Here is a 13,186-nt window from a genome sequence, read left to right on the forward strand (position 1 = left end):
TGTCACTTAAAAATGATCAAACATGAAGTGGATGTTTTGATTGTTTACATTTTTAAAAAACATGGAAAAAAAAGATCATCCATGCAGTTTTTACAAATAGTAAAGCAAAATTGAAAGAAAGAAGTAAGACCAGAAGAACATAAACTAGTAGGCTGCAAGAGCTTGACCAATGCCATGCATTTTCACCAAAATATTTTGAGGATAAAAAGTTCATTATTTAACCCAGACTTAAATGAGAAAAAATTTGCCTAGGAAGAAAATAATCTTGATCTAATTAGTTCTACTACTTGTTGCTGAAAGGTAAAATGATAAAATAGTATTGTAGTAAAATATGACCACTTGTTGGAAATATCACTGTTAAATACATGGTCTATCTCAGAGCTAAAAGCTACTCTTTGCTCTCTCTGTTGAGATCCTTTTTTATAAGTCTTCAAAAACAAGCCAGATTCTCACCTGTATCACATGTTTGGATATTGAACTACTAAGGAGAGGAACTGCTAGAGTGATTTCTAATGAGTTCTAATATCTAATATCTGATTCCCTTTGTATACCTGGATCATAGCTTCAAAGCAATTGTAGGACCATGTAATGGAGGAAAAAACCCAACCATATACTAATGCACGTATTTTAAAGCAGAACATTCATCAATAGGTCATGCCTACCACCACCCAAAATATTCATCTTGTATGTTTAGATCCATCAACTCAGGGACAAAATAATGCAAGGATCACCCCGTTATTGTATCGTGGGTAAATCCAGCCTTTATCATGGGGTACCATAGTAAATTAAATTCATCAATTGGACTGCCATATATCCTTCCTAGTTTTGTTGTTAACATGTACCTGTGAACCTGGAGTTACCATAGATTAAGTTTGCCTGTTCCTCATCTTCACATTTGGCATACTTCTTCTCCAAGTTACAAGTCAAAAGTTCACCTATAAAATACACATTCTATAACATAGCCAATTTAACTTCACTTTCACAATATTTTTGTTCTAGAGTATGAATGAAAGGAGGATTAAATGAGTCACCTGACCATGATTTTCCTTCTATTTTGGGAGACTTGGGTTCACAGGATTTATCTTTCTGAAGTTCCTTCTTTGCAATTTCTAAATGGTACAAAAGAAAGTGCCTATGAGTTGGACATTATATATTCTATTAAATATTCTTAAGTTAATGAGTGAGAGAGATGCCTTGCATATAGAATACCAAAAACTTTATTTCATGTGCTCTCCAATAGATTTTGTATCATAATCAACAACAATGATATCAGTTAACAACTCTAGTTGTTAAGAGCAGCTCTGTGACAAAAGCTATTTGTTTCTATACCCCCAACTCGGCCATGCAAAATGAGGGCTACATTTCCTAGCCTCTGTCATAGCCAGGTGTTCCTACATGCCTAAATACTGAACAATGACATGTGAAGGGAAGTGATGTGATATCTATCCTTTCTCCTTTCTCCTTACCTGCTGGTCAGAAAGAGGACATGGTAGTGAGCCATCTTGGACCATGTGGTTGGAGGAGACACAAAATAAAAGGAGCTTGAGTCACTGCTGATTTCATGGGGCTGAGCTGTCATATAACTTTTGACTTTTGTCATATGACTTTTGGGGAAAAAAACTCCTATCTTGTTTAGACATTGTTATTTTATTTTGTTTTTGTTTATGTTTTTTTAGACACTGTCATTTTGGATCACTGTTACATATAGCCAAAATTACGTCCTCACTAGCATAACATCAGATTAAATAGTAACTTTGCTAATTTTTAAGCTGCATTCCTACTATGTAAGAAGAGCCAGAAATTAATAGCTCCGTTTTGTGGAGAAATAAACACAATACTGAAAAAAATGAAAGAAATTAAATTAGTTGATGATAGTGTAGAATCTAGAACACAGGTTATCTATCTCTTAGGATTTTTAAATAAGAATTTTCTTTGGGACTATAGACTTTAGAATTAAAAAGCAGAACTTTAAAAAATTATGCCTAACTGAAGTCTTAAGTGGCATTGAGATTGGACCTCTAAAAGATTAGAATTTTTCAAAAAAGGGTATAAATTGGCATAGATGATTCAGAATAAATAAATAAAATGTCTTCTGCAGATAAATATTTGAAATGCAGAGTGCTTTCTGTCTTAAACAACTTTCAGAAACTCTTCTAGAACATGTCTTAGTTGTAACTGAAAAAAGCAACATCTATTTTATAGTTGAAATAAAAGAAATTTTTAAAAGTGGCTTCTAATACCAGATACCACATTTAAAACAAAAGGGCTTCTACTTCCTTTTCAGAGTTCCAATGTAAATTTCTGTATGTAACATTACCAGATTTCTTACAGAGCCCTTACAAATGGGCTCCTAGGTCAAAAGGAATTCTAGATAAGTTGACAATGGAGGCTTTCTGGTTTGCATTTAATTGATAGTTCAAGGTCTAGATTCATACTGAGTAGCAAAATATGTCTGAGGTTTGCATGACCTGATATGCCAAAAAATGCTAATTGAAACATATTTTCTGAAAAGACTTTAAAAACCATTCCACAAAACAGGGAGCTAATGTTATAGGAGAACTGCCTTACTACCTGAAAGATGATCTTTTTTACTTAATATTCTATCTTCCTCTTGCAGGTCAGAAATCATGAATAGTTCCTCCGCATATACTTGCTCCTGAGGCCTCTCTTCCTGTGGAGGGATTTCAGTGTGCTCAAAGTGAGTAGCCTCCCTAAACTTTTCACTTGATTGTGAAATTGAGTCTATGTCCTGTTGTTCTGGAATTGTCCCTCTGGGTGGTTCTTGTTCTTCAGCTGACTCTTTCTGTGGTTCTTCTAATACTGACTCTCTGTGTGATCCTTTTCGTGTTACTGACTCTCTGTGTGAGCCTTCTTCTGTAACTGACCCTTTGCGTGGTCCTTGTTCTGCAGTTGACTCTTTGTGTGATCCTTTTCGCTTTATTGACTCTCTGCGTGACTCTTCTGTGATTGACCCTCTTTGTGGTCCTTGTTCTACTACTGACTCTCTACGTGACTCTTCTGCGATTGACCCTCTTTGTGGTCCTTGTTCTACTAATGACCCTCTATGTGACTCTTCTGCGATTGACCCTCTTTGTGGTCCTCGTTCTGGTACTGACCCTCTATGTGACTCTTCTGCGATTGACCCTCTTTGTGGTCCTCGTTCTGGTACTGACCCTCTTCGTGACTCTTCTGAGATTGACCCTCTTTGTGGTCCTCGTTCTGGTACTGACCCTCTTCGTGACTCTTCTGAGATTGACCCTCTTTGTGGTCCTTGTTCTACTACTGACCCTCTACGTGACTCTTCTGCGATTGACTCTATTTGTGGTCCTTGTTCTACTAATGACCCTCTATGTGACTCTTCTGCGATTGACCCTCTTTGTGATCCTTGTTCTACTACTGACTCTCTGTGTGATCCTTGTTCTACAATTGACTGTTGTTGTGATCTTTGTTCTATTACTGACTCTCTGCGTGATCTTCGTTCTGAAGTTGATCCTCTGTGTGTTCCTTGTCCCACTGTTGATCCTTTGCGTTGTCCTTGTTCTGTTACTGATTTTCTGTATAGTTCTTGTTCTCCTGCTGACTCTATATCTTGCCCTTTAGTTGAAATTTTGTTTGGTTCTTGTCTTCCAGTTGTCTCTTTCTGCCATTCTGGTAGGCTTGGTGGTAGTGTTGATTTTCTATGTGTATCATGTTCATATTGATCTTCCGAATTTTCTAACAATTTATTTTGAGTTTTGCTAGCACGTTTTTCGGAAAGCAATGTATCCATCTCTAAGAGCACGTTGTCAAAGTCTTCATAAATGTGTTTTTGATTATCCATGTCTCCCCAAAACTCAGGCAAATCTATCTCTTCAAATTCAACGAATGGCCCTAATGCAGAAAACAAAACATTTACCTAAAAAATTGATCTTATAATTCAGAATCAGAGCTAGTAAATTAATGCAAAAAAAAATGAGCACAGTGATTATAATATAAGCCTATTGCTTCAAGTAAATATTAATTACCTTTTCCTGCAATGTAATAAAAAGCAAAAAGGTATCCAAAAGAACATAAAATATGCTCACTATTGTAAGTTAGAAATCATCCCTTCCTAAAAGGCATGGTTTTAAAAACAACCATGATTCCTCTTTTGCTAGTAGGAGAGTTGCCTAAACTTCTAAAGCAAATAGAATTTATTCTTTACTCTTGGTCCACTCATAACAAAGCTAGCAGAGGGATGAGGAAGCTTACACATGTCTTCCACCTTAAATACCTTTTCAATATCTACAATATCAAAATAAAAGCAAGTCTCTATCCATGACAATCTTTCAGTGGTCTATTTTTTCCCAATGTTTATTTAATCTCCCTTCCTCCTTCCCTACCTTTCTATCTTCTTCATTCCTCAATTCTTTTCCTCCACAACTTATGTGGACACCTAGTTCAGAATTCTAGGGAAAGACTGGATAGTATTCGCCAGAATCCCAGTGTTAAAAAACAACGACAGCAATAAGAACAAAATAACCCTTATGTAAAGGACTATAGAGAGTGGGACTATGCCATAAAACTGTCCCTCTCTCTCTTAAAACATTTAGTATTTAAGCTATAAGATTGTGATTCACACAGTTTTCAGAATATTCTATGTATATCACCCACAGATTTTTGAGTATTCAAGTAATACATTTTCACACAGAAATAAAATATTGACATTCTTTGGAAAACCCATCCATTCAATGACTTTCTCTTTAAAAAAATAAAAATAAAATCCATAGTTTTATTTGTTTTGGTAGTGATATAAAAAAAGATATTTCACTGTATAAGTACAGTAAAGGTATATGAATAAAATGCTTTGGAGAAGGAAACATTTTTCTTAGAAATCTTAGAATTCTAAGTTAGATACTAAAACTGGAATTACCATTACCAACTTAATTTCTAAAGCATTCAGATTATTACTAAAACACTTCTTCATTTGAATGAAACAAAAATTGAGTTTTACCTGAGTTCTAGCTTGACAACTTTTAGTTTTGCACTGTAGTGAAAAAATCATCTAGTTTGGTGAAGAGTGAGGGGAATTTTGTGGGGAATGAATGACAATATAGCTATCACGATCTAGGAAATGTAAGTGAAGAAATTCCACAGGGGTAGAATGACCTTGTGTTATCATATTAGTGTACTGCATCATTCCAGCTTGAGCATATTCCCTCTGGGTGGCACTTACATTGTCTTGGGTTTCGAAGTAAACTTCTAAGCCTTTTTGAACTTTGGTCATAGAATGTTTCCAACAAGGCCAATGTCCTCTGCCGATTCAAAAACCCTACCTAAGCAGAAAGTTTGCAATTAGTTGTTACAGGAAATTTGAGATTTTTATGTAGAGGGAATATGGCTTATTGAAGCATTTATCATCACCACCACCACCATCATCATGTAAATAAAAGCTGAAGAGTCAAAATCAGGAAAGCTATAACTTGCCTCTTTAGGCTTATAATCTACTTCTCCAATCTGTGACATTTCAAAATGCCTTACATTTAATAGAGGGTCAACATACATTTATTGTTAATGGCTTATTTGTTAAATCCAATGTACAATGTTCACTTCTTTGCTAATCTGACCTGAATATGACACTTGGAACAATTAACTACTCCCTGCTTGTTCTTATTTTGCATTGTTTTTATATTGGGAAAATTTTTAATTACCGAAAAATAAGAAAATGATAAAAGTAACATTTGTGTTCTCAACACCCAAAAGTGATGATTGTTAACATTTTCTGTACATACTTTAAAAATATATAACTGATATTATAGTACATATGTCCATCTTAAAGTTGCTTTTATATATTAACATTGAGATCTGATTCATGTATGTAAAGAAATATATTTTATTCCTTTGACTGCTGTATGGTATTCTATAATATGAAAACATTATAATTTTAAAAAACATTTCTCTTTGATGGCCATTTAGGTCATTTCGAGTATTTTGATACCAAAATAATGCTACAGTGAATATCCTTATACACATCTCCTGCATACATGTGTAAACATTTCCCTAGGGTAAATTACTAGAAAGATAGCTAATGGATTGTACATTATGTGCATTTTCAACTTTAGTAGTTCTTGCCAAATTGCTCCACAAAATACCTATATCAATATACATTCTCACCATTACTGAATGAGAATATTATTACTCCATATTCATCCAATATTTGATATTATTAAAATTCATAATTTTTCCCAATCTGATGGATAAAATGTGTTATCTATTTAATTTGCATTTCCTTGATTATTAGTGATATTAAATATATTTTCATATGTTTATATTATATTGAGGTTTCTTCATCTATGAATGGCTTTTTCATATCCTTTTCCCTTTTTCATTTGGGAAGAGTTGTCTATTTCTTATTAATTTGTAAATTTTTAATAATGATCATTCTGTTATTTATATAGTAAATATACTTTCTAAGCTTATTTCATAATTTTTAATTTTAATATTGGTGAGTTTAGCCATATCGATGTTTTTAATTTTGAGGTAGTCAAATGTATCAATTTGACCTCTATAGTTTGTGCTTATTAGGAGTATTCTTTAGGAAATATTACCTATACTGAGGTCAAAAGATATGCTCTATATTTGCTTCTAAAATTTTTAAAATTTGTTTTCCACATCTAGGTCACTGATCATATGGGACTTACTCTTCCTTATTAATGATGTTGAAATATAATTTTATATTTTTTCTCATATGGAAAGCCAATGTCCCAATATCAATTATTGAGTATTCCTTGTCACTATTTTTATTGCACTCATGTTATACACTAAATTCCCACATTCTCATGGGTCTGATGCCAGGATCAATATTCTGTTAGTATAACTTTATTTTTAAAAATCAGGGAAATTCGCTCTTAGGGCTTCTAGTCATGATGGTGAAGTAGGTAAATGTTGTGCTTGCTGCCTCTCACAACCACAACAAAATTACAACTAAACTATAAAACAGCCATCATTAGGAGTCCCTTGAAGTCTACCTGAACAGAAACCCCACAACTGGGGACACACAGACGAGGCCACCTCGAGACTGGTAGAAGGAATGTAGACATAGAATGGGGTGATCCTACATCCATATGTGGCGGCTGAGAATCGGGAGGGATATCTCAGTTGTGGAGGTCCCCCCGGAGAAGCAAGCAGTCCCAGCCCCACACCAGGCTCCCCAGCCCAGAGTCCCAGTGCTGAGAAGAGAAGTCCCCACAACTTCTGGCTGAGATTGTGGCTGAGTAAGATGGAGGGAGGCTGGAGTTGCAGACATTTCTCTTGGCCATATGTGGATTGCATAGTGACACTTGCTAGGTGACCCCAGGCAGGGCGCAGACTGTGGTGGAACTTGGAGATCCTCACAGGAACCCCTCAGGGCTGGCATACCTTGTGGCTGGCTTCAGACAGAGCCGGAGCATCACCTGCGGCTGTATCCAATAATGACACATCAAAAAAGCAGACTGGTAAGGCACCAGAGCTGTTCATGAGGTCAGCTCCTAACTGACTAGTCCTCACAACAAATCAGCTGAGGGTCAATTCCTCTCACTAACATGCAAAGATCAACCAGGGATCAATTACAACAGAAGGGCACATAAATCCACACAAGGACACACTTGGAGCACCCAAATCAGGTGACCAGGGAAGACTGAGCCACTGGGCCCCAAAGGACATCTACTATATAAGGCCACTCCACTAAGATCAAGAGACATAAGAATCCTAATGAATACACAGAAACAAACATAGAGAGGTAGCTAACATGGAGAGACAAAGAAATATGTCCTAAATGAAACTACAGAACAAAACTCCAGAAAAAGAACTAAACAAAATGGAGACAAGCAATCCACTAGATGCAGATTTCAAAACACTGGTTATAAAAATGCTCAATGATCTCAGTGGGAACGTCAACAAAGAGTTAGGAATCATAAAAATAGAGACAGAAAACATTTAAAAAAGAGTCAGAAATGAAGAATGCAATACCGGAAATGAAGAATACATTAGAAAGAATCAATAGTAGCAGAGAATCAAATCAGTGATTTGAAAGATAAGGTAGCAGAAAACACCCAATAAGAACAGTAAAAAGAAAAAAAATCTGAAAAGATGAGGATAGTTTAAGAGGCCTATGGGACAACAGCAAGTGTACCAACATTCACATCATAGGGGTACCAGAAGGAGAAGAGAGAGAATTGAAAATCTATTTGAAAAAATCATGATTGAAAACTTCTCTAACCTGGCAAAGGAAATTGACAATCGAGCCCAGGAAGCACGGAAAGTGCCAAACAAGATGAACCCAAAGAGGCCCACACCAAGATACAGCATAATTAAAATCCCAAAGATTAAAGACAAAGAGAATATTAAAAGCAAAGAGAGAGAAGCAGTTAGTTACCTACAAAGGAGCTCCCATAAGATGGTCAGCTGATTCCTCAATAGAAACTTTGCAGGTCAGAGGGATTGGCACGAAATAGTCAAAGTGATGAAAAGCAAGAACCTGCAACCAAGATTACTCTATCCAGTAAAGCTGTCATTTAGAATTGAAAGACAGATGAAGAGCTTCCCAGACAGGAAAAAGCTAAAGAAGTTCATCAACACCAAACCATTATTACAAGAAATGTTAGAGGAACTTCCTTAGGAAGAAAAGAAAAAAATTAAAAATATGAATAATAAATGGCAACAACTACACTTCTATCAACAATTAATTTAAATGTAAATGGATTAAGGCTCCAATCAACAAGCATAGGGTAGCTGAATGGATAAGTTTTGTTTTAAATCCTTACATATGTTGCCTACAAGAGACTCACTTCAGATTGAAAAACAGACACAGACTACAAGTAAAGGACTGGAAAAATATATTTTATGAAAATGGAAACAAACCAAAAAATCTAGGGTACTAATACTTATACCAGACAAAATAGACTTTAAAACAAAAGCTATAACAAGAGACTAAGAAGGACCCAGTAATCCCACCACTGGGTATTTACCCAAAAAACTCAAAACACTAATTCTAAAAGACATGCATCCCTATGTTTATTGCAGCATCATTTACAATAGCCAAGATATGGAAGCAACCTAACTGTCCATCAATAGATGAATGGATAAAGAAGAAGTGGTCCATATATACAATGGAATATTACTCAACCATAATAAAAGAATAAAATTTTGCCATCTGCAACAACATGAATGGACCTAGAGGGTATTGTTCTGAGTGGAGTAAGTCAGACAGAGAAAGACAAATACCATATGATTTCACTTACAAGTGAAACCTAAAAAAACAATAAAAACAAACAAACAAAACAGAAACAATCTCAAAGATACAGAGAACATTTTGATAATTGCCAGATGGGAGGGGGTCAAGGAGTGAGTGGAAAGGGGGAAAGGATTAAGAAGTACAAACTGGTAGTTACAAAATAGTCATGGTGATGTAAAGTATAGCATTAGGGATATGGTCAATAATATTGTAACTATGTATGGTGTCAGATGGATACTAGATTTATCAGGGTGATCACTTTGTAAGTTATATAAATGTTAATCACCATATTGTACACCTGAAACTCATACAACATTGTACGTGAACTATAATTTAAAAAATAAAATAAAATCATTTTCAAAAAATAAGGGAAATCCTCCCCATGTTTTCCTTTTTATAATTGTTTTAGCTTTATTTGGACTTTTATTTTTCCATATAATTTTAAAAAGCTAAACTTCTTTTTAAAAAAAATACAAAATACAAACACAATGACCCAAAATCTATGGGATACAGCAAAAGCAGTCCAAAGAAGGAAATTCATAACAATACAGGCCTATCTCAGAAATCAAGAAAAATCTCAAATAAACAATCTAAACTTACACCTAAAGAGACTAGAAAAAGAACAGCAAACAAACACTAAAGTAAGTAGAAGAAAGGAAATAATAAAGATCAGAGTGGAAATAAATGAAATAGAGTCTATAAAACTAATACAAAGGATCAATGAAACCAAGAGCTGGCTTTTTGAAAAAGACAAACAAAATTGATAAACCTTTAACTATACTCATCAAGAAAAAAAGAGAGAGGACCCAAATAAACAAAACCAGAAATTAAAGAGAAGTGACAACTGACTCCACAGAAATACAAAGGATTTTAAGAAAATACTGCGAACACTTATGTGCCAACAAATTGGACAATCTGGAAGAAATGGTACATTCCAAGTAACATACTGAGTCAAGAGAAACAAAATCTAACAGTCTGATTACTACTAATGAAATCCAATCAGTAATCAAAAAACTTCCAGAAAACAAAAGTCTTGGACCAGATAGCTTCACAGGTGAATTTTACAAAACATTCAAAGAAATAGTACCTATTCTTCTCAAACTATTCCAAAAAATTTCAAGAGAAGGGAAAACTCTCAAGATCATTTGACGAGGCAATGATTACTCTGATTCCAAAACCAGACAAACACATTACCAAAAAAAAAAAAATTATAGGCCAATATCCCTAATGAACATAGATGGGAAAACCTCAATAAAATATTGGCAAACCAAATTCAGTAATACATTAAAAAGATCATACATCACGATCAAGTGGGATTTATTCCTGGGATGCAAAGTTGGTTCAATATCAGCATGATACACCACATAAACAAAATAAAGGATAAAAATCATATGATCATATCAATAGATGCAGATAAAGCATTTAACAAAATCCAGCATCCATTTATGACAAAAACTCTCAGCAAAAGTGGGAATAAAGGAAATAGTCAAAGTGATGAAAAGCATGGTACTGGCATAAAAATAAATACATAGTTCAAGGGAACAGAAGAGAGAGCCTAGAAATAAACCCACATCTATATGGTCATTTAATCTTTAACAAAAGAAGGAAGAATATCCAATGGGGTAAGTACAGTCTATGCAATAAGTGAGGCTGGGAAAACTAAATGGATATGTACAAAATAATGAAACTTGACCACCCTTTTACATCATATACAAGAATAAACTCAAATGGATTATGCTAAAACAAAAGACCTGAAACCATTAAACTCCTAGAACAAAATATAGGCAGAAAAATCTTTGGCATTGTTCTTAGTAATATTTTTTCTGACATATCTCCTTGGACAAGGGAAACATAAGAAAAAATACATAAATAAATAAATGGGACTACTTTACACTAAAAGATTCATGCACAGCAAAGGAAACCATGAAGAAAATGGAAATACAGCCTACTGAATAAGAGAAGATATTTGCCAATGATATATCTGAGAAGAGGTTAATATCCACAATTTATAAAGAATGCATAAAACTCAACACACACATACACAAAAATCCTATTAAAAAATGGGCAAAGGCCCTGAATCAGCATTTCTCCATAGAAGACATATAGATGACCAAGAGACATATGAAAAGATGCTCAACATCACTAATCATCAGAGAAATGCAAATTAAAACCACAATAAGATATCATATCACACCTGTCAAAATGGCTGTCATCAATAAATCAGATAACAACAAACGTTGGTGAAGATGTAAAGAAAAGAGAACTCTCATGCATTGTTGGTGGGATTGTAAATTGGTACAGCCACTATGGAAAACAATATAAAGTTTCCTCAGAAAGTTAAAAGTACAACTATATGACCCAGTAATTCTACTTCTGGGTATTTATCCAAAGAAAACCAAAAACTAATTTGAAAAGATATATGTACCAAAAATTAATTTGAAAAAACATATGCACCCCTATGTTCACTGCAGCACTATTTACAATAACCAAGATCTGGAAGCAACCTAAGTGCCCATCAAAAGGTGATCACATAAAGAAAAAGTGGTACATATATACAATGGAATATTACTCAGCCATAAAAAAAATGAAATTTTACCATTTGCAAAAACATGGATGGACCTAGAAGGTATTATGCTAAGTGAAATAAATCAGACAGAGAAAGACAAATACTGTATGATTTCACTTATACGTGGAATCTAGGGAGCAAATTAAATCAATAAACAAAATGAAAACAGACTCATAGATACAGAGAACAAATTGGTGACTGCCAGATGGGAGGGTAGTTGGGGACCGGGGCTTCTTCCCTATTAAGAAGTACAACTTGATAGTTACAGAATGGTTACAGGGATATAAAGTACAGCATAGGGAATATAATCAATAATATTACAATAATTATGTATAGTGCCAGGTGGGTGGGTACCAGACTAATTAGGGGAATCACTTCATAAATTATATAATTGTCTAACCACTATTCTGTACACTTGAAACTAATATAAAGTAATATTGAATGTCAACTCTAACGGAAAATTAAAATTAAAATTAAAAATTAAAAAATACAACACACTTAAGGAAAGTACACAAATAATAAGGTTATGGTTTTATGAATTACCATAGTATAAACACACTCAGGAGCTGTTTCTTAACAGACAATAGTTAACTTTAGTGAGGAGCAAGATTTTGTTCCAAAACTTGATGGATCCACACTGTGATTCTACTATTGCCATAGTATGTCAATTTTCCTCATACACTCCACATATTGAAGGATCTTCTAAGCGATAAGACATAAGGAAAAGAAGAGTTTTTGTACTGCAGCTTATAGTCTACAAAGTCTTTTTTTACGCTGGAACCCATTCTGGCTGCTAATGGCTCAGTTAATGCATAAAAGCAGCACATGCGAGTAAAGGTTGTTCTTAAAATGAAAAAAGGTCCAATAAGCATTGTGCCTCTTTCTTAATAGTAGGTGGTACAAGGTACAGCAATTTGCCTCAACTTGAGATATCTTGTCAGCTCAGATGAGTCTTACCAAGGCATCTAATGCTTCTTCCAGCTCATCAAGTCCAATCGCCATGATGAAAATCATCAAGGTAGTGAACTGGTATGATGTTCTGTGATACGTGAATATAATCAAGGTCTCTGCATACCAGATTATGGTAGAAAGAAAGAGAGCTACCTTGGCTCTATGGCAAGGCTGTGAAAGTATACTGCTGCTCCTGACAGGTGAAATCAAACTTCTTCTGTTGGTTCTTATAAACTGCTCTATAGAAAATAGTATTTGACAGACCAATAGTGGTGAATGAGAGGGCTGTATCAGTTTGGTACAACAAAGATTCCACATCTTGAATAGCAGGTGCAAATGAAGTCATAGTAATCTACAAAAAAAAATTCTGTTCTTTGGAAGACACTTAAAAAAAATTTCAGTTGAATATGTTTTGCTTTGAACATTTTTCTAGGCTC

General features: G+C 34.6%; 1 protein-coding gene across 1 annotated transcript in view; it reads right to left on the bottom strand.

Annotated features, from left to right (window-relative positions):
* Positions 1–13,186, bottom strand: part of EFCAB5 (EF-hand calcium binding domain 5) — a 119,723-nt gene that overhangs the window by 38,824 nt on the left and 67,713 nt on the right. The window contains exons 12-16 of the mRNA XM_023530372.1: positions 5,195–5,294; positions 3,372–3,870; positions 2,572–2,948; positions 1,032–1,109; positions 843–935 (exon numbers count right to left, since the gene is read on the bottom strand). Of these exons, the coding sequence (XP_023386140.1) occupies positions 843–935; positions 1,032–1,109; positions 2,572–2,948; positions 3,372–3,870; positions 5,195–5,294 (1,147 nt within the window). The remainder of the gene's footprint in view (positions 1–842; positions 936–1,031; positions 1,110–2,571; positions 2,949–3,371; positions 3,871–5,194; positions 5,295–13,186) is intronic.

This window comes from Pteropus vampyrus, unplaced genomic scaffold (genome assembly GCF_000151845.1).
Source record: "Pteropus vampyrus isolate Shadow unplaced genomic scaffold, Pvam_2.0 Scaffold50, whole genome shotgun sequence".
Classification (NCBI taxonomy): domain Eukaryota; kingdom Metazoa; phylum Chordata; class Mammalia; order Chiroptera; family Pteropodidae; genus Pteropus; species Pteropus vampyrus.